The 22,386-nt window shown below is 37.5% G+C and overlaps 1 protein-coding gene across 6 annotated transcripts in view; it reads right to left on the reverse strand.

Moving 5' to 3' along the window:
• Ccdc68 (coiled-coil domain containing 68) overlaps nucleotides 1-19,459 on the reverse strand; it is a 40,455-nt gene extending 20,996 nt beyond the window's left edge. For 2 of the 6 annotated variants that reach the window (XM_045135074.1, XM_045135076.1), the window contains exons 1-5: nucleotides 19,357-19,456; nucleotides 8,013-8,091; nucleotides 4,767-4,895; nucleotides 3,721-3,807; nucleotides 289-423 (exon numbers count right to left, since the gene is read on the reverse strand). In XM_045135074.1, the coding sequence (XP_044991009.1) occupies nucleotides 289-423; nucleotides 3,721-3,807; nucleotides 4,767-4,883 (339 nt within the window). In that variant the 5' untranslated portion in view covers nucleotides 4,884-4,895; nucleotides 8,013-8,091; nucleotides 19,357-19,456. Of the gene's footprint in view, nucleotides 1-288; nucleotides 424-3,720; nucleotides 3,808-4,766; nucleotides 4,896-5,746; nucleotides 5,851-8,012; nucleotides 8,092-19,026; nucleotides 19,245-19,356 lie in introns of all 6 variants that reach the window. The other 4 variants (XM_045135078.1, XM_045135075.1, XM_045135077.1 and 1 more) reach the window with 4 other exon arrangements.
• Between the last annotated feature and the right edge of the window lie 2,927 nt (nucleotides 19,460-22,386).

Below are 22,386 nucleotides of genomic sequence, written 5' to 3' on the forward strand. Positions count from 1 at the left end.
CTGAAGGCATGATGTCACATGACTGCCTTCTAGCACTTACTCATCTTGTGTAACTGAAACTTTATATCCAATGAAATTCATTAAATTTCTTCAATACTAAGCTTCCAAAGTAAAACACTAGGAGTTAATTTGTACAATATAAAAATGCTTCTGTATCTATTTAAGTATGTGTGTGTATTTACAGATGTTTGTCTCTTGCAGCTTGTGTAAGTTCAGAAATGCTAGCAATCTACATGTGAGCTCAAGGGATCAAAACAGGAAGTCTAACATTTTTCTTATTCATCATACCTTGATTTTCAACACTTCATTCTCCTTGTTCATTTCTAAGAGCTGCAGGTCTTTGCCTCTCATTTTTTCCATGAGCAAATCCAGATAGGCAGGGTCTGTTCTTGAGTCTGAGATATTCTGAATGTTCTTAGAGTGCTGAAATGGACAAACATAGAAGTCATAGAACCAACTACTCCTTTCTTCTATGAGCTTTGACAATAAGTCATCATCAGCATTATGTATGTCAAAGAGGATTCTGTCCACACAAATAGTTTGAATCTCAAATATCTCAATTTTCCATGAAAAAGCTAGCTTCCACTTTTGCTCAAATCTGAACAGATTTTTATAAGAATCAGAATGACATCTTTTATGCCTTTTATAATTTTTATAATTTAAAATATACTCTTAAGTGTATCATAGAAGATAATTGTGAAACCAGAGTTTTAAATCTAAAGTCAGCGATATAAACTCTAGGTATACTGCATTACAGACTAGTAGAATCAGACTTAATGGCTATTATACATAATGTTCAATATTTAATGATGTGTCATTGCAATAACCCCTTATTACTTTTCCAAATTAAATTAAATGCTCACTGAAAATGCACCCAGAACATAAATTTCATCTGGAATTATGGGATATGGAGGAGAAAAGGAAATGAGAAAACATCCTACTTACCCACCAATTTTACAGATAAGGATATCAAAGACCAGAGCTTGATTTTACATAGCCAGTAAGAGTGAAAGCCCATAACACAGCCTTTTTACCACTCATCCTGCTCTATCTGCTCTTTTGATTTATTTCAAAGTAGGTAAAAAAAAATGTTATACCATTCACACACACCCTTCAGTTATGAGAACAACTTCTATTTGTTAAGGACCTATATTTATCTTGTTATCTTTTCAATGTTCTATACACTTCTCTGATACTGAAAAGACATTATATCCTTCACATAAATAAGGAAATTGAAGAATTTCATAACCCCAAAATATATCTTCCCTAACACACCAGATTAAGAGTCCATTTTGTTCAACTAAGCCAATATCCCTTCTACTATAATATACTAATTATTTTTCATAGAAATAAAAACCAAGAACATAGTGGGTGGTGATTTGAATCAGATGTCCTCCATAAGTTCATGTGTCTGAATGCTTGAACTCTAATTTGGTAACAATTTGGAAGGTATAGCCCTGAAGGAGAGGTTGTGTCACTGGGGGCTGACCTTAAGGTTTATTAGCCCCCAGTATGCCAATGTTAGTGGGGCTTACTCTCCTGCTGCTAGTGTCCACCTAATGTTGGCAAGGATATAATGTCCAGCCTCTGCTCTACCATCTTGTCCTTGTATTTATGAAACTTCCCTGGAGACTGTAAGCAAAAATAAAGTCTTTCCATCCATCAGCTGATTGGGTTGGGTGCTTTGTCTCAGGGACAAGAAGGCAACTGCTGATAGGTAATACACTCCTTTAAAATAAATTCAATTTTTGATTTTTAATATTCAGGCCATAGTGCAGATCTACCCTGTCCATGTATGGGGTAGGAAATACTTTGTTTTTAATTTGTTAAAGACTAATTGACAGAAAGACTGTGGTGGAAGGTAGATTATTAGGTGTGGCAGATGGCTACAAAGTACATAGATAGGTACTTTTCAAACTTTAATGCACATAAGAACCAAATGGAGAAGATCTGCTTGAAGATACAGGTTTTTAATCAGGAGGTATGAGGTCTAACTCTCTAAATGGCATCTCTAACATGCTGCTGCTGCTGCTGCTGCTGCTACTGGGCCAGTAGTCTACACTTGGAATGGCAACCAGGCCTTACACCATTATGTTGACATCTCTATAGGGCCAGGTGCTTGGTGTTTTAGGTTTTGATTGGTTTGGAGCATCAGTGTATGATGTGTCGGCAGGGTCCTCTCTATTCTTGAGAAGTGACTCCAATCAAGGTAGATAACTATAGCTGCCTGTGTCTGATTGTCAGTGGCCAGTTCTCAAATTATACAACCCAAGTGCAATATTATACAGAGTTACTCCTCCCTTTCTGGAACACTTTCCTCACTTGCCCTCAGGGACTCCATTCTCTCTGGCTTTTCCTCTTAATTCTTCAGTCTCTCTTTTCAGTCTCCTGTAATAGCTCTCCCTCCTATTCCTTCTCTTTTTCCTTCTCCTCACCCTCTGACCGCTTCCTCTTCCTCATCTTTGTCCTTCTTCTTCAGATCTAAAAATTGGGATGCTCAGGACTAATTATTTTCTTAATATTTAATTAAATTGTTAATTTATTTGACAGAGAGAAAATGGGCACTCCAGGGCCTCCAACCACTGCAAACGAACTCCAGAGGCACACTCCCCCTTGTGCATCTGGCTAATGTGGGTCCTGGGGAACTGAACTGGGGTCCTGTGGCTTTGCAGGCAAATGTCTTAACCGCTAAGCCATTCCTCCAGTCCAGGACTAAATCTTTATACCCTCTCATTTCTATCTACACTTGCCTGGTAATCTCCACTTTCAGAACTATTAATTTGTTTTGGAAATTGAATCTTGCTACAAAGCCCAGGCTGGTCTTGCACTCTGGATCCTCCTGTCTCAACTACTCACACTCTGGAATTACACCCACATGCTATCACAACCAGCTCCAGTTTCAGAACTTTTACTCTGTACCCTGCACCTTCTATCACAGATCCCTACCCTCAAATCCAAGATCATGTTTCCAGCCACCTTTGAGGAATGTGTCCATTCCTTAGAGTTTGAACAGACAATGAAACATGGCCAAAAGTGGTATGTCTTTGTCTTCTCTACCATTCCCCAACATAACCTCCTTTCCCCCTGTTTCAGGGTACTTAATTTCAGAAAAGTTTTGAAGCTAGCTATGCCTCCTTAGAAGGCTCAGGCAAAGGGGACTATGTTTATGTACCATACAGTATAGTCAGCTGTGCTCAGTAGCTATGCTCTGTATTGGATAATACTGAGGAGGTAAACTTGGCTCAGATAAGGTTTAAGCTAGTACAGTTCAGACAAGACTTAGTGATGTTTGCTTACTCTTAGAACAATAATCTGGTCTTGAATTGAGTGTTAATTCAAGACTCATATGTGTGTTCACTAATGTGGTACAGTTAAGCTCATATATTATACATTTATCACTTGATAATGTTGCTGCCATATATTTTCCTTGGTCTGACATCTTCCCATGCACTGGAGATAATTAAGTCCTGTTTAAAATATTCTACCAAGATCTGATCATTCTGATCTGATCCTATTAATGACATGCCTAGTTAAATATTTCACACATGTAGCCATAAACATCATTAGATATATGTGAAATATTTTTATCACATATCATTCAAAGCTTCAAGAAATACCTCCTGGGAAAATTTAGGGAAATAAAAATCCAAGATAAAAAGTAAAGCCAAGATAGCTTTAAGCTAATTTTCTGGAAGTTATAAATATTTATTAACCTATTACCTCCATCTCTACTTTGTGATTTGTACTGTTACATACAACTTCATCTTTGAACATTTGAGCTCGTATCTTTTCCAGAGTCGTTCGAATCTGGAAGGGAAAAATATAATTTATATTTTTACAAGGCATTTAACGTTAATGATTTTCTTTTAGTATTCTACTACAAGGTAATTATTTAGTTAGTAGAACATAAAACTGTATTTAGCTCAATTTTATCTGTATAGTAATTTAGCATTAATATACTGTTCAGTAATTACGATAAAACAATTACTATTTAGTAATCACCACAAAATAATTACTACATAGTAATTACCAGAAAATGATTACTACCTAGTAATTACGACAAAATAATTGCTATTAAGTAATTGCTACAAAATTACCAAAAGATCATACAAAGTTATGCATGAAATATAAGCCCCATATTTTGATGACCTTTAGAAGTACAAGACATTCAATGATAATTTAATTAGCTGATCTGAGTAAGTTAGGAACTATCAATGTCAGAATTTGTCCATATGTTATAACAGACAGTTAATATGAAAACCTTTTGTTAGTTTTTTTACATTGTGGACTTGTAAGACTTCACATTTTTCATAAAGCAACATGCCAACATATATTCATTGGTGATACTTAACCTGAACTGTGAAAAGGGACAAGAGAAAGAGAGAGACTCTGCAGGAAACATAAACATCTACTTGGGAACACAGCATCAGTACTCAGGAAACCACTAGGGAAAGTTATAAAACAGTAGGCAATCCAGCAGTGAATGGTGTAGGACCAATTAAATGCTGATAGGTATCCCTAACCCTCCTGGCCCATTATTCAATTTTACTGAGTGGGAAAAGTCATTTTACTCTACATGTAAGATCAGGTTCATATCCTGAATAGAAATTACTGTGTTTAAATTTCGCCTGTCAAGACTGTCCTTTGCCAAATGAGATGAGTCTTTCCATAGATCCCATGGGGAGAGAAACAAAGCCCACCAATCCAGATCAGAGTTTATCTTAAAAACAATCACATTATGCAAATGATTTCCAGTACCATCATACCTTTTTCACATACTCAGTTTCTTCAATAATGTGAGCTGAAGTAGATTTATACAAGGCAGAATTATCTTCTCTCTTATTTCTTGGGGGAAGTTCTGTGGTCACTGTCACTGTTGTCATTTTGAATTCTGGCTTTAGAAAAACATAAATCAACTAAGAAATACAGACTGTTTTGATTACATGGTTCCCAAACATAAAGGAGTCATCACTGGAATTAAATATGGAGCAGAGGGCTGGAGAGATGGCCTAGCAGTTAAGTGCTTGCCTGTGAAGCCTAAGGACCCCGGTTCAAGGCTCGATTCCCCAGGACCCACATTAGCCAGATGCACGAGGGGGTGCACGCGTCTGGAGTTTGTTTGCAGTGGCTGGAGGCCCTAGCACGCCCATTGTCTATCTCTCTCTGCCTTTCTCTCTGTCTGTTGTTCTCAAATAAATAAATAAAAATGACAACAAAATTTAAAAAAAAATGTGGAGCAGAAATTATAATCCATGGTTATCTGTACATATTCATAAACAAATGAAATATTAAAGCAATAGCATCTCAAACTGTCATAGTTAAAAAAATTGGAAATTAGGTTGGAGATATGGCTAAGCAGTTCAGGCATTTGCCTACAAAGCCAAAGGACCCAGGTTCGACTCCCCAGGACCCATGTAAACCAGATGCACAAGGGGGTGCACGTGTCTGGAGTTCGTTTGTAGTGGCAGAAGGCCCTGGCGCACCCGTTCTGTCTCTCTCTCTCTCTACCTGTCTATTTTTGTATCCTTCTCTCTCTCCCAAACAAATAAATAAATAAGCCGAGCATGGTGGCACATGTCTTTAATCCCAGCACTTGGGAGGCAGAGGTAGGAGGATCACTGTGAGTTCAAGGCCACCCTGAGACTTCATAGTGAATTCCAGGTCAGCCTGGGCTAGCTAGAGTGAAACCCTACCTCAGGAAAAAAAAAAAATTGGAAATTAATCACAGTGTAAATGGGAAGTTTACCTTTTTATTCAGTATCTTGTTAGACTGTATAACCTCAAGCATAGAGATCTTGTCTTATTTCTCTTTATATCATCGCACATTGTGTTGTCTAAGCATTTGTGGAACTAAAAATACAATTATAACACAAATATGTTGTGTGTCATAATTTATAAGAGGATACTTACTAAAGAACTATTTGTAATAATAAAATAATTGGGAAAATCCAAATGCCCACAAAAGTGGGTTAGTTAAATAAACTATTGCTGTAGAGTGATCTTTAGGGTATATTACTCAACTAAAAAGCATGCTTTAGAAAAGAATAAATAATATCATGTTTTTTACAAAATAGGTGAGGAATATGAATGGGAAAGTAATATCTGTCTCTCACATTGACAAAGAACAATATAAATATTTTCAATAATATAAAAGAAATCATATAAAATAAAAAACAATAAAACAATTGAAGAAACTGAATACATCTATATGTCGACTTGGTGTTATAATCATATAAAGTATCTCAAGTGCTTTAAAAACTCATAGCATGAGAACTAGGGACATAGTTCAGTGAATGTTTGCCTGTCATGGATGAGGCCTTAGGTTCAATCATCAGTACCTCAAAAAAAAAAAAAAAAAACCTATAAAAGTAACTATGTTGTGGTATGTTTATTATAAGAATGAAAATAATGGGAAAAAATTTTTACATTTATAAATTATATTGCAGTAATGTGCATAACATAGAATAAAGTCAATTAGCTACTGAATTAACATAATTCAGAATCAATGATTTAGCATGACTGAAAAACTAAAATACAGAACAAAAATATTAAGTAAAAGCTTCAATGTTACTTGGATTTATGAGCATAAAATAATGAGATAACTATTTTTTCATATGTTGATTATATGTATTTGAATAAGTTATAAAAACGTTATGAATAACTGTGATGGATTAAAATATATCAAAAACTTCTGAGTTTCTGACATGATATGTGAAAGTCATCTACCTTGGAAAAATGATAGGATTATATTAAAACCTGTGGGGAGAGGGGCTGGAAAGAGGGCTTAGAAATTAAGGCACTTTCCTGCAAAGCCCAAGAACCCAGGTTCAATTTTCCAGTACCCACATAAACCATATACACAACGTGGCTCATGCACCTGGAGTTCATTTGCACTGGCTAGAGGCCCTAGTGTGTCCATTCTCTCTGTCTCTCTGTCTCTGTCTCTTATCTATCTATCTATCTATCTATCTATCTATCTATCTATCTATCATCTATCTATCTATCTATCATCTTCCTACCTATGTATCTATCACCTATCTATATCTTGTTCAGATACATAAATAAATAAATACTGGGAAAAATTAGGAGAAAATACAGCAAGCAATTTTCCTCCTTTACTAGATACTATACTTCATGATAAGCAAATAAGTAAAAGTGAAAAATCTATGGAAAGCTTTACCCAGTTAATAAATTCAAAAGGATTCATAGAATTAGAAAATCTATGATTTTCAGCCCCTTATGAAGACATAAATAATCAACCTAAAAATATTAGGCAACAGTTTAATGAAGAGTCTGCTAGACTGAGGAGACTTGAAACCAATCTTAACTAAAAACTGTCATACGTTAACATTTAAGAGGCATACATCCAAATGCAAGATCTAGATCTAGATCTTGTTTGTATCATGGCTTACCATTTTGAGAAACTTTGGTAATAGATTTATAAAATTCTTTTAGAAAAATGCTTCTTTTAGTGATACATAATGAAATGTTTGCAGGAAAATGAAATTATGTTTAGAATACATAGTAAAAGTGAAGTTGGGATAAAGACAAAAATCCTGGCAGAATATAGGTAGTTTTAATGTGATATGTCCCCCACAGGTTAATGTAGTTAGTGTAGAACACTTGGCCCATGCTGACGGTACAGTGTAAAAATGTCATAAAACCTTTGTAAATGGTGTTTGGATGATGTAGGTAGATCACTAGGGCAGGCCTTTGAGTCCTGCTTCTGACCCAGTTCTTTCTTTTCCACTCTTGCCTCTATGTGAGGAGCTTTACCAAACAGTCCTGCTGCCACACAGTCACTCTGCCATGCTTTCTCCACCATGATGAGCTGTAACCTTTGAAATTATGAGCAAAAATAAATCTTTCCTCCATCAAATTTGCTTCTGTCAGATATTTTTGTCACAATAAATGGGGAAAGCAACTAATATAAAAGAGAACCCAGTAAAAATCTGTGTGGAATAGAATTCATTTTACTGAATGGGAAGACTTCCATAGTGATGTTAACTTACCCAAGATTACAGTAAGTTGAACCCTGGTCTTCTTGACACCATGTTCAAAGGTACTTAGACCCCATTAAGGTTGCCTTCCCTAGAAAGAAATGGCAAAATACTTACATTGTTACCTAGCAATGACCCATGCTGCCAGGAGGTAAAGATGAATTTTACATTGGCCAGAATCATCTTGAAATAAGATCATTTCTGGGGATGTCCCAAAGTCCTAAATTTATTCTTTAATCTGCAATGTAATTGACAGAGCATGCCAAGAATTTTCCATTTTATTATAAATCCTCTCAGATGGCAGCTATGTCATCTCTTTGCTTCCAAGGACCTTGATTTGGCAGCAACATCCCTGCATGTTTGTTTGTGTAGAATGCTAGTGGAAATACTTCTCTCTTGGTCCTCTTAAGTCTCCTCCAGGATTAGGGACTTGGCCCAAAGCAACATTAAAAGCTCAAAGCAAATGAACCATCTTTAGAGACAGCAAGCAACCTGCTCAAAAATCAGAGGATCATCAGGCTAGGGTAATGGTCAGCAATCTACCTTTTGAAACTCATCTGGCTTCTACTCTTTGTACCACAAATGAGCCTTAGCTTATAGTGTTGTTACATTTTTGACTATATCAAAATATAACTCAAAAGAATAAAATTTTATGAAATATGATATTCAAATATATAAGTATAAAATATAGTGAAAATTTAAGTAGCAAATGTGGTATGTTACACTTTGAATCAGAAATCACCTCCCATGCTCATGATTTAAGCACTTGTTTACCCGATTGGTGGTATTGCGTGAGGAAGCTGTGAAATGTTCAGGAAATGGGTCCTAGCTAGCAGAAATAGATTCATAAGGCCAGACAGGCCTTTGAAGATTATAACCCAGCTTCTGGTTCTTTCACCCTCACTGTGGGCAGGTTTGCCATGATGTGAGAAACCCCCACATGTCTCCACTGTCATGTCATATCACAAGCCAATAAACCTTTCCTCCCATCTGTGGAATATGTCAGGTATACTGGCCATAGTGATGCAAATATAAACATTACAGTGTTCATGCCTGAAGGTTTACTATAACACAGCCATGGCCATTTGTTGGCATATAGTCCCTAATGTTTTGTCCTCATAAGAGCACAGGCTAGCACTTACAACAGCAACAGTGTATGGCAAGCAAACCCTGAAACATTTACTATCTGGCCCTTCCTAGGACAAGTTTGCTGACTCTCATTTTAGGGCACAGAAGAGGAGGAACAGGACAGGTGGGAAATCATAGGCAAGTAAAGCCATCAATCTTCCCTGTGTTAAATTCTTTCCTCTGCCTCCACCCCCACCAATCCACAATCTCATCTGATTGAGGTACATTGATTTTTTTTTTCAATTTAATTTATTAGTTTTCTTTTCAGTAAATACAGGCAGTTTGGTACCATTATTTAGGCTCATCTGTGATCTACCCCTTCCCATTAGACCCTCCTTGTTAATGAAAATGGGTCTTAAATTTATTTATTTATTTATTTATTTAAGAGCGACAGACACAGAGAGAAAGACAGATAGAGGGAGAGAGAGAATGGGCGGGCCAGGGCTTCCAGCCTCTGCAAACGAACTCCAGACGTGTGCGCCCCCTTGTGCATCTGGCTAACGTGGGACCTGGGGAACCGAGCCTCGAACCAGGGTCCTTAGGCTTCACAGGCAAGCGCTTAACCGCCAAGCCATCTCTCCAACCCTGATTTTTTTATCTTAAGCGTTATATCCATTAATAATTGATAACAGGCATTTTACCATTAAAATGGACTTAAGAGAAGGTCCCATTGCATTCTTACTATTTTTTGTAATTTAATAATCATCTTAGGTCTTATATATATTAAATATACTCTTGTTCCTTTCATTCTAAAAACAATGAATTTATACCTTAATTCCTGATAGTCTTCAAATATTCTTTCATTTTCTCAAAAAGTCCATCCTTTGTTCTTACTGGTTAAAGAAGTTGCATGAAATCTTAGTCTTAGCCTAGATATGCTTCAAATAGAGAGGCTAACCTCAAGAGTTGTGAAATGATTTGTTTTTAAGGTCTGGTTGCAGAAGGCACTCAGTGTATGGTGAACATGAATGTTAGTGCTCCTCTTATTTTATAGTCTTAATAACTACTGAAGAAAAACAGTCAGTGGATGGTAAACATGAATGTTAGTGCTCCTCTTATTTAATAGTTGTAATAACTACTGAAGACTAGCAGTCCATGACAGAGAAAGTAGGTCAAGCCTTAACAGTTCAAAAGTTTTACATCCAACAGTATCCACATGAAATTAAATTCCATTTCTCTTTTTGGTTCAGAAAAGTTTTGTGTCCACAGTCTCTGAGTTGCATAAAGAAACCCAAAGAGAACATAAGCTAGCAAAGTCCAAACTACCATATGGCATTACCATCCTGTGGAAAATCCGTGTTAGCATTTTATTTCAGCCAGAAGTAGATTAGGCAGATAAAATTTTCAAAATAAAACACAATCAGTTAATTAAAGTGAGGAAAGACTTTATTTGTTTTACGCTAGAATGGACTGAAGACAGCTTACAAGTGGCACCATGCCAAGCGGAAGTATTTCCTACATCAGAGCCTTGTAAACAGAGCTCCAAGCGGGGAGGAAGGTGCTCAGCAGACAGTGCTTTATCCTCTTAGATTCAGTCAAAGTATGCTTCTTTGTTTAGCTACACATTGAATCTTCCCAAGAAGATCTCTGTGAAGAAAGCTCTGAAGTTACACAGTTTGGAAGTAGCATGGACTGCCACACAGTAGCCATGAAACCTTGGGCAAGTTCGTTATCTGTTCTGTACCTCAGTTTCTTTAACAGTAAAATCCAGGTAATATTAATTATTAACAATAATAATCAAATGGGGTTGTTTGTGAGGTAATATTTGTCAAGCACTTAGCACATATGATACATAATAAATGATCTGCACATGTTTGTCAAGTGAGAAAATAAAATATGAGACCATTATCCATAATTAAGGCTGACAAGCAGTATGAATAGTTTTCTTTCCTCGGGGAAGAATCAGGTAATATTTTAAATAGTCTGTTGTTTGAAATGAACTATGAAGGGAAATTTGCTTTTGGGGATTTTAAATCACAATGGTGATTCTTTATTGCTAATGCATCAATAACTTGTCAATAAACACCAACATCTAATGAAGAGTTTACTATCTAAAAAGCAATGAACACATATTATCACAAATTGTAATCTATGTAATAAACCAGTACATCATTGGATGCCCAGGGCAATGTACCTACAGTTACATGTTACTTCATTGTAATGAGACTAGCTAAAATATCACACAATCACCTCATCTAAGGCTATGTTATGGTTTGTTTGTGACATATTCAAAATTCTCAATATCTTAGAACCCTTAGTATCTTAGAATTTCACCTTGGATGTAGGATTACTATAGATGTAATTAGTTAAGGTAAGGGGTACTATAACAGCATGAACCCTGCTCCATATTACTGACATCCTTATACAATGGAAAGAGATGAGTTTACAGGTATAATGCCATGTGAAGATAAAGGCAGAAATGGACTGATGATGCTTCTACATGCCAAAGAAGGCAAAAGATTGTCAGCAAACCTCCAGGAACTAGGGGGAGGGAAGTAACAGATCCTTTACATAGCTGTCAGAGGGGTCCAACCTAAAGACACCTTGATCTCAAATCCCAACCTATATCCAGAGCTACAAGATGGTTAACTTCTATGTTTAATCCACTCAGCTTGCAGTCTTTGATTACAGAAATGCTATGAATCTAATACAGGATTATTTATAGTCAAAAAGCCATAATAAAGGCATTTCATTTATTACTAGCCATTGATTAATCCTTTCTTGTAGTATAAATTTATTGAATACTACTGTGTTTGGAGGTGTGGTTACAAGGTGGATCACTTAAGATTGTGCTTCATGGAACTTTGAGTATAGAAAGGGAGACAGCCAAGTGTGGTGGCACATGACTTTAATTCCAGCACTCGGGAGACAGAGGTATAAGGAGAGACAGAGGCCACCTTGAGAGTATATAGTAAGTTCCAGGTCAGCTTGGACTAGAGCAAGACCCTGCCTTAAAAAGGCAGAAAGAGAAAGAAAAGAAAGAAAAGAAAAGAAAAGAAAAGGAAAGAAAGAAAGAAAGAAAGAAAGAGAGAGAGAGAAAGAGAGAGAGAAAGAGAGAAAGAAAAGGAAGGGAAACAGATATGAGAGGGATAAATAAATGTGGGGGAGAGGCAGTTCCCAAAATAAAGCAGATTGGGGTAGGGGGAATTCAAGGAGATACTGTTTGGAATGAGTGGTGAGAAAAGTCAACTGGGGATGTAACACTGGGGAAAATAGAGGAATGGAAGAAGATTTGTGCCATGTGGTTACCTCCCTGGAAAAGATGAGTCTAGGCAAAGGGGGAAGAAAGGGCAGAGGTTGGAATTTCTTCTGGACATCATGGTACATGGTGCCATTGTTGATTCTTTTATCTTTTCCCTTTAATGTGGCAAGGTTCTCTTTACTCTACTTTCCTTCCATCCCTTCCCCCTGCTAGGCACTGACTGAAGAGCACCTTGGTGGTCACTGGTTATCTGGCCTGACTTGCTGCCCAGATTCTGAGAATTATCATTTTCATGACTCCTGCGGGCAGGGCCTGGCCCTCGCACATTCATGAGGAAGAGGTCGGATACAGAATGTTGCTTTGTGTCTAGTAGCAGGATGGTTAGTGGCAGTGACCAGTACCAATGCCAGGAGTTTTGCCAGCTCTTCCTACATCCTCATCTTGCTAAACAATGCACGCAGGACCCCTCCCACTTTCCCAAACTACTTTTCCAACTTTCCCATCAACTCTGAGAGCTCATCCATACCCTTACAGTAGACTCTTACCTGCCAAATTATTTAACTTTTTTTTTTTTTGTCTGGTTTGCAACCAGGAATCCTGAGTGGTTTAGGCAGTTCCTGGGTTTTCTGTTTATAGTTGCTCATGTCTAAGCTAACAATATTATTTCTTTGTTCTTGATCACTGTGATACACATAGCTAAGATAACAGAACCTGTAGAAGTAAGTTACCACAGACGTATCACAGATTTAGATTATGAGGTGGTAGGAAGTGAATGTTATCTCCAAGCCCTAGAAGAGAAAGTGTGTGTGCTGAATACTGAGTAGCACACCTGTTCTGAGGTGACATTACATAGCACAATGGTGACATCGTGTCAGCTGACTAAATCTTAGGTGACTGAGTTTACCTGAGAATAATGATCACCACAAGCATGCATACTGACACAGAATCCAACTTCTGTTTTGAAGAAACTGTCTGTGCTCATATGAAGGATTAATTTTATTCAAATCATTGTAAACATAAATTTACAAATTTAATAATATAGAACACACACACATGAAAGTATTTATTTTAGGGATAGGGGGATTAAATATTAGTACAAGTACAATGTATACATGTACATACTATTGATGAAAGACTGTGCCATTTACCAAAAAACTCCGTTATCAAAATTAGCCATTACGATATTGTGCTATAGTCATTATCTTCAGCAAACATATTCAAGGCATAGAGATATCATATGTTGTCAAGGTTGTAAGTTGCCTCATCACCTGCCCAAAGATAGACTGAACCCAAATCCAGATGTCTTGGTAATGAAAGACTCTATATATAATTTGAAACTTTGAAAACATGAAATTTTTAGGCAGTGCCCAGCACAGCACCTAAACTGCAAAGATGAGTTATTTTCCATCTCATGAGAAGGACCAGCATCTGCTGAACTCCTCTAATATGCCTAGAAAGATCCTCCTATACCATTCTTCACATATGCCCTGAGAGGTCAATGTTAATATACTTATTTTATAAATGAAGAATGAGGCTAGAGAAGATTCAACAACTAACTAGAAGAGGCAGCACATAATTAGTGATGACCATTAATTCACAACCCATGAATTCACTGTTTCCTTCCCATAATTCTGCTGGCCTGTTCCTAGGAGTCTGTTGGCTCTTTTCAACTTTCTACTAGGCTTTCTGCTACATTCTGATCTAATGTCTAAGCTTCACTCTTTGGGACCATGTAGTTTAGAAATCAGGTATCCCAAAATAAGTCACTTAGTATGGATGAATTCCTAATGTGAGATCTGCTATTTGTCCCTTGGGAGTCTGAACAGATGCTGTGGTCCCAACATGTTTATTTCATGAGCAGGTGGAATATAGATTTGTGGCTTAAAAATTAGGGATTTGTATTCAGTTGGTACTACATATTAAGACTCTAGTCTATTTCCTTACCAGCTAGGAAACCTTAGAAAATTATTGAAATTACCAAGGCCTTAGCTTCTTCATGTAAAAATTTCAGATGCAATTGTGTACTTTCATGTAACAATGTGAGATTCAATAAAACAATCATTATAAGTACTCAATGGGGTATCTGATATAATACACATCAAATATATGTTAAATAGTTATATTTGGGGCTGTGGAGTTTGCTCAGTGGTTAAGGTGCTTACCTGCAAAGCCTAAGGACCTTGGTTCAATTCATCACCCACCAAAAGCCAGATGCACAAGATGGCACATCTGTCTGTCTAGAGGCCTAGTGTGCCCAATTTCTCTCTCTCCCTCTCTCTCTATTTATATCTCTCTGCTTGAAAATAAGTAAATAAAATCTTTTAAAAAATAAATTTAAGTTGGGCATGGTGGCACATACCTTTAATCTCAGCACTCAGAAGTCAGAGGTAAGAGGATCATTGTGAGTTCAAGGCCACCCTGAAACTACATAGTGAATTCCAGGTCAACCTGGACTACAGCAAGACGCTACCTTGAACAACCAAAAATAAATAATTTTATTAAAAAGTAGTTATATTTACATTTGCAACATTACCCATAGGACCTTATTTGAGAATGGCAATGCTTACTCTCTCCGTTATCCCTTTACCTGGTCATTCAGCCAGTTATTTTTTAAAGTTTTCTACTCACCAGAGACCCAAAAGCACAGGGCCAATAGATCATGAACTGAAACCTCCAGAACTGAAAGCCAAACAAATCTTTTCTCCCTAGAAGGTGATTACTTTATGGAACTAATGATAGTGATGGAAAACTGACTACAAATCCATCCAGAAACCAGTTACAATTTTTCAGTGAAGAAAACATGACAAGAAGCAGATGTCCATGAGACATCATAGACACTTGCAACATTTGCACACTGCTCTTTTGTTACCATCATACACTGGCGGGTAACGGATCTTTTAGAAACTTGCCTGTGTGGTTCTATAAAATATGTTAAGAGGACAGGACTGGGGAGATGCCTTAGCAGTTTAAGGTGTTGCTTGTGGAACCTGTGGATTAGGAGACACATCTCAATGCTAACCAAGCCTTCCTCATGGGGAATGTTTCCCCAACGTTTGAAATATATGAAAGTGAGAGATGAATATGGCCTCCCAAATATGGAATGGAAGACTCAGGTGATATTGGAATGAAACTGCCAATGTAAAACTAGAAAAATCCATCTGTTTTACAACTGTTTCAACCTTTACCAGCAGGATGAAAAATGTTACCAAGTAACTATAATCCCTGGTCATCTACATAGTCATGTACTCACACAGGAGTTTTAAACATACTAAATTGTCATGTACTCACACAGGAGTTTCACATACTGTTTTGCTATTTCAAGCAGAAAACCTGAGCTACAAATGATCACATACAACATGGAAATCTACATTATTTGATTTGTGCTATCATGTTTCTAAATTTGAAATATTTTAAAGAAAATTTCTTGCATCCAAGTTTCCTATAATACATACCTGAAGGTATGTTAATGTTAATTTTCCCGATGAGAACTTTGATTTGAGGAGTAACTAAAAGGCATTCATGAGACATTATTTTTTCCTTTAGGTTGACCCTGTTGGCTTTTATACAAGGATTTCCTCTGAAATACAGAAAATCCTCTAAGCATAATTTATGAAGCATAAACCTCCCCAAAAAATGTATTCTCATCATAGCACAAGGTAGGGTAAATGAGGGTGGATAACAAAACAATTCTGACCAAAAACTACTGTTTCAGTTTCCTGATTCCTAATATGGTTATATCAATGGCTATCACCTTTGCAATATTAGAACATTTTTATGTGGTTCAGTAAAGAACTACACTTAGAAAACTCTACAGCTTAATAGAAACTTGATATTCAGTTCTTGACATTAATATTTAAAAATTATCTTGCAGGAGAACCAAAGCAACAAATAAGAAGTTCATTCATATCAGTTATTTCATTTTTTAAAAATTATTTTTATTTATTTATTCAAAAGTGACCGAGAGATAAAGAGGCAGATAGAGACAGAGAGAAGGGGCGTGCCAGGGCCTCCAGCCACTGCAAACGAACTCCAGACGCATGCGCCCCCTTGTGCATCTGGCTAACGTGGGTCCTGGGGAATCAAGCCTCAAACTGGTGTCCTTAGGCTTCACAGGCAAGCGCTTAACCGCTAAGCCATCTCTCCAGCCCCATATCTGGTAGTTCAAAGGATATTGTCATGGAAGCAGACTGACATATCTGCCATCTACTGAAATACCCACCAAATGGTAAGCAGTGCACTAATATAAAGTGAAATAAATAGATTAGCAATAAAAAGGAACCAACTACAGATACACAATACAACCTAAAAAAAGACCTTAAAAACTACTGTTTGTGGAAGAAGCCTATACAAATATATGTATATTGATTCCATTTGCATGAAATATCCAGAAAAGTCAAATATAAAATCCAGAAAGTAAAGCTGGGTGAAAAACAAACAAACAGGAGTCTGGAGGCAGAGGTAGGATCACGGTGAGTTCGAGTCCTCCCAGAGACTATATAGCTAATTCCAAATCAGCCTGAGCCAGAGTGAGACCCTCAAAAAACAAAAAAACAACAGCAGCAGCAACAACAACAAAAAGGCAGAAAGTAAATTAGCAATTGCCTGGCTAGAGGTAGGAACAGTGAGATTATAAACACCAAACAAGTATCAGGGACTAGGGGTGGCTGGGCAGTGATGATGCATAGTTAGACTTTGGACTAAGATGATGGTTTCGCAATTCTCTAAATTTACTAAGAATTACTGGATTATATACTTGGATATATTTTATTGTATGTAAATTTTACTTCCAATTAAGCTGTTTTTAAAAAAGAATATAATTGATTTTTCCCTTCTGGGAGAAAATATATTCATTACCATGTTTTTCTAATTTAAAGGAAAAAATAACTTGACAATAGATTAATTTGGAGGCTTTTGTTCATATATCCCCACAAAATTACTGACATACACACTATAAACTTAATCTTCACTTATTTTGCATATAAGTAATACTTAGCTAAATATTTAACTATTAATATTAAATATGGAAGACATAATTCCTTTAATCTTTAATTTACACTGATCAGAACAGCATAGAAGTTCCTTTATGATTTTTAGACTTGACTATTTATTTGGTCATTTGTGAGGTTCCTAATCTATGATCTTGGGATGCCCTGTAGGAGTTCAACACTGTGTAACACGACAGGAATGTGTCCACCTGTACCTCCAACACAGAGGAGCATAGTGTTGTGATGCACAGCAAGCTCTCCACACCAAAATAAATAAATAAATAAATAAAGTGTGAACTGGACACAAATCCAGCTGTACCGAGTGTTTTCTACAACTACATTGCACACACAGCCCCCTGTTGCCATTCATTTTCCAAACGCATGCATATGGGTGTTTTTAAGCTTAGTAACTATATTTAATCACATTATTCATTCCATAGAGTTTAATATAATACAATATTATATATATAATATAGTAATATGTATAATAATTTTGTCATTATGAAATGTTTCAGCTAATCAGGGGTCATATAAATTTCTCAGTTCAAAAGATTTGAACCTATAACTTTAAAAGGCTTTTCAAATTCTCTTCAAAATCTTCAATTCTTTCTCTATTCAGTCTTTACCTGAAGTAACCATACTCATCATTTTTCAGCTTTGACCAAATCCAGTTTACATTTTTTAAGTTATTTGATCAAAAATTGGATTACAACTCTCAAGCCCAAACTGGGTATATATGAAATACCTAAGGTAATAAAGAGCATGCATGAGTTTATTTCTTTTTAGAAAGTTCAATAGATCAGGGCTGGAGAGATGGCTTAGCAGTTAAGGCATTTGTCTGCAAAGCCAAAGGATCCAGGTTTGATTCCTCAGGACCCACATAAGCACGAGGGGGCCTATGCGTCTGCGTCTGGATTTCTTTTGCAGTGGCTGGAGCCCTGGTGCGCCCATTCTCTCTCTCTCTCCCCTTCTCTTTCTCCCACATTCTCTCTGTCAAATAAATAAATACAAATAAAATATTTTTTAAAAAAAATAAAGTTCAGTGGATCAGTTTGTTTTGTGAATAACGGAAAGAATCATCTTAAGAAGTTTTCGTGGATCCTACGAAGGATCTTCCTTTCTTCCTTCCTGACCGCAGAAGCCATAGGAGGATCTTCCCTGCATAGGGCACAAACTCCTGGTGCCTTCACTCTCAGGGTGGGAGTGTCCAGGAAAGCACAGGAGAGGAGGGTCCCTGGGTAGCAACTTAACAGCAGCACCAATTGTGCACAAGAAACCTGACACTCCAACCTAGCTCAACTTTCTGGAAAGCTAGTCTTCCGTAGTGCTGAATAAACAAAACCAGAAAGATGGATCATCTTTTCGTGTTGCAATTACAAAGTAATTTCCTTACTCTATTTGGACGTTTCATCTAGTCTTCATACACCACAGAAGAAGAAGCAGGTTTGATTCCTTAAGTAAAAGTGATACAATGGACAGACGGAAGTTATGTTCAGGGCTGGTTGCGTGCTGTTTACATGCAATTGTTTTTGTTTTTGTTTTTTCCTATTCCTTTTGACTAAGGCTGAAAATTCACAGATGTGGTGGCCCGCTAGCGCTAGTTCTTAGTAAAGTGATGCTACTCCTTTGAAAACTGCCTATAGCACCGGGTAACCTCGGCTCTGGAGGCCAAGGTACCCAAGGGGAAGAAAGAGTAGCTAGCTTTCCATACCTGCCCAGCGGAAGTCTGCGCCAAGGACACCTCCGCTCATCGGTTGTTGAACAAGCTGGACGTAATGTCACTCGAGGTAACAGGTGACATTTTCTGGATGACTTCTCCGCAACCACTGCTGTGCACAGACAGAAGTCACCAGGACTGCTGACTTACAGCCTGCATAGTCGGGTGTGTGCACGAATTGTTCCTTTGTTCAGGGATAGGCAGCTCGTTCGCTTCCGGGAGGAGAAGAAACTTAGGGCCCGGGCCCGGAGGGCTCGACAAGACCCTTCTCCCCTCTTTCAGAATGCCTGGGTGCACGGGCTTCTTGGCCCGGGGCTCACCTACCTGGGAATGCACTTGGTCCACTGCTCCCCGCGGGCTCCCCAGGTCGGATCCCAGCGCTGGGACACAGTCGCTGGTGGCGTTCTGCCGGCAGGCCGGGCGGGGCGGGGCGGGGCGGGGCGCCGCGGGGGCAGAGTCCAAGGCCCAGGGAGGAGCTCAGGCTCTGGAAGTTCAGGACCCACACGCCCTCTGCTCCAGGACCAACAACGCTGTGGGCCATTCAATGAAGAGAGGTGTTAAGGAAAAACATGCATTGACTTATGTCGAAAGGGTTCTGTTGCAACCTAAGTCATAAACTCATTCTGCTTTTGTTAGTTGGGTAAAACTTATAATTTATTTTGGAATAATCTGAAATCAAAAACATTGCAAAAGCAGTAGAGAGTTTCTAGACCCCTTGACCCATGTCCCCAAATGTCCTCACATACACTGTGATATATATTTGTGGAAACCTTAAAATTAACAGTATCCATATCTATTAACAAAACCTTAAATTTTATGCAGATTTCACTAGCATTTTTGCTAATACCTTTCTTTCCCAGGATCCCATCCCAGGCACTATACAGTCCTAGTGAAGGCTGCCCTGTCTCCTCTGTTTTGTGACAAACAGTTCCTTAGTTTTGATATTTTACTACATTTCAGACTAGAGGTAAACTAACCTAGTGAGGTTCTGTAACTACCTTTCATTTGGTTATCTGATGTTTTCCTCATGTGGGTATGGGTTTTAGAGGAAGAAGCCACACAGATGAAGGTTTCGTCTTATAGCATCCTCTCAGGCACCATATGGTGGCTGGATACTTACCACCTGTGATGTTGCCTTGATTATAAATTATAAATTTGCCAGGTTTCTCTACAGCAGAGTTATAACTTTTCTTTCCATTCTCTTATCTTTAGATAAAAGTCACTCAGTTACTTAACTCCACTTTCTAGAGGAAGAAGTATCCAAAAATTATTTAGAATTGTCATGTAAGATATTTTCTATCATTTTAATCTGTTCAGTCATTTATGTCAATATGGCCTCATATAAATTTATCTGTGGGCTATGAGCCAACACTACATTACATTTTGTTCTTTTAATTCTTCCACTGGGAATGATTTCAGGTTGTTTCGTGCTGATTAAATGGCTTATCAGTTAAGGCACTTCCCTGCAAATCCTAAGCACCCAGGTTCTATTCCCCAATACCCATGTAAGCCAGATGCAGAAGGTGGTACATTTGTCTGGAGTTCATTTAAGTGGCTAGAGGCCCTGATGTGGCCCCCTTTCTCTATCACACTCTAATAAAAATAAAATTTTAAATGTAATTTATGTTTTAAAAAAGTCTTTAAATTTACAAAACTGTGATACTGGGCAGTGGTATAACTTTCCTCTACACTTCCACTCCTCTCAGGTTTTTCAGAATTTGAAAAACTGCAGCACAAATCACTTAGTATCAAAAGACTTCCCATAATCCTTCTTGGATTCAGCAATTCCTGACTTCCACTACAGTCAGCTGTAAATTGTTATTTCTTTTCTCAGCAGATTAATCTGTATAGACTATAACCAAATCCAAGAAGTGAAAAGTTGTGGTTCATAGGTAAATTTTTGTTAAGTAATACATGTGGCTTTATTAAACAGACATTTGTATGTTTATGGACAAATTACATTCCAAAGATAGCCAGGTTTATTTCTAGCTTAAACACAGAAGATGTCCAGATGTTGAGGACCATTTGGTACTGTACTTTGGTTTGTTCATGTTTGCATTTGAGTATGTTCCATAAACACCACATTTCCTCCTCAGAGCTTGGGTATTGCTCAGCATTTGATGCTGCCCTGCTCTTCCAACTCTCCATTAACCCAGGTTGAGCGATGTAAATATAGAATGGTTGGAATAGTGAGCAATCCACAGTTATGTGACCATTTACTTTTCAACTATTTTCCACAAAGTTGGTAAAAATAATAAAAGGTAAAAATGAAATTATATTTAAGTGCTTCCAGACCTGAACATAGAATGTTTGTTTTTCCTCAAAATTTAGTTCCTAATGACCAGTGCCATTTGAAAATGGGGCCTTTGAATGGTAATTGGTAATTATGAATGTGTTGTCTTCTTATTAGAAAAAAAAAAGAGAGAAAGACTTCTCTATCATTTGAAAACACCCCAAGAACTCAGTTGTTTGAAAAGGAGGTAAAGGCCCTCCTGAGATATCAGATCTTCAAACCTTGGCCTTCAAACTTCTCAGTGTCCAGAAATGTTAGAAATAAATGATGTTTTAGCCAGTTAAATACCAATGTGTGGTAATACCTTATAGCACCAGGACTGGCTAAGACAGTATTCTAGAATTTGGAAAGGTTAGAAGTAAAGATGAGATTTGGTTCTTTCATAGGAATGAGATCTGCCCTGAAGATAGACGATCTGCCAAGGATACCAGTCCCCCTGGAATTCAAGGCACTACCTTGAGGTTAAAGCAGAAATATGAGATAAACTGTAAGTAACAAACAGGAGATACAGGAACTATCTTCCTTTTATTCCCATCCTCACTAAGAATGAATAGAGAGAGTCATTATAGGAGCTGAAACTCTCATATTATCATGAGTTATTAAGTAAAACCCTTAGCAAGTGTTTAGGAATAATGTGAGTGACTACTTGTATATACAAGCAAATCTTTTTCTAAGATTCTTTTCATATCATTGATACAGAAACCATGACATAGCTAAGAGAAATATTTAAAATATGTGCCTACTAGTTGAGCAATCAGAAAAGCTGCTCACCACAACAAACTTTTGATATGGAAGAATTCATGTCAGCCAACTGAATGACAGCTCAGGACATCATTATATAATTGCTGTTCTCTTAGCAAAACTTCATGCTTAGAACTGAGGATATAGCTCAGCGGTAGGATACCTGCCTAACATGCAAAAGGCCCTGGGTTTGATTTGATTTCTCACAACACACACACAAATGTCCTTTCCAAGGCACCTAGGAATACGTAGTTGTTTGGCTGTAATAAGTTCTGATTTCTGTTGCCTTTGATCTGTTGATGAGCTTGGTTCTTCCCCTC

The sequence above is a fragment of the Jaculus jaculus genome, chromosome 15 (genome assembly GCF_020740685.1).
Source record: "Jaculus jaculus isolate mJacJac1 chromosome 15, mJacJac1.mat.Y.cur, whole genome shotgun sequence".
Taxonomy (NCBI): domain Eukaryota; kingdom Metazoa; phylum Chordata; class Mammalia; order Rodentia; family Dipodidae; genus Jaculus; species Jaculus jaculus.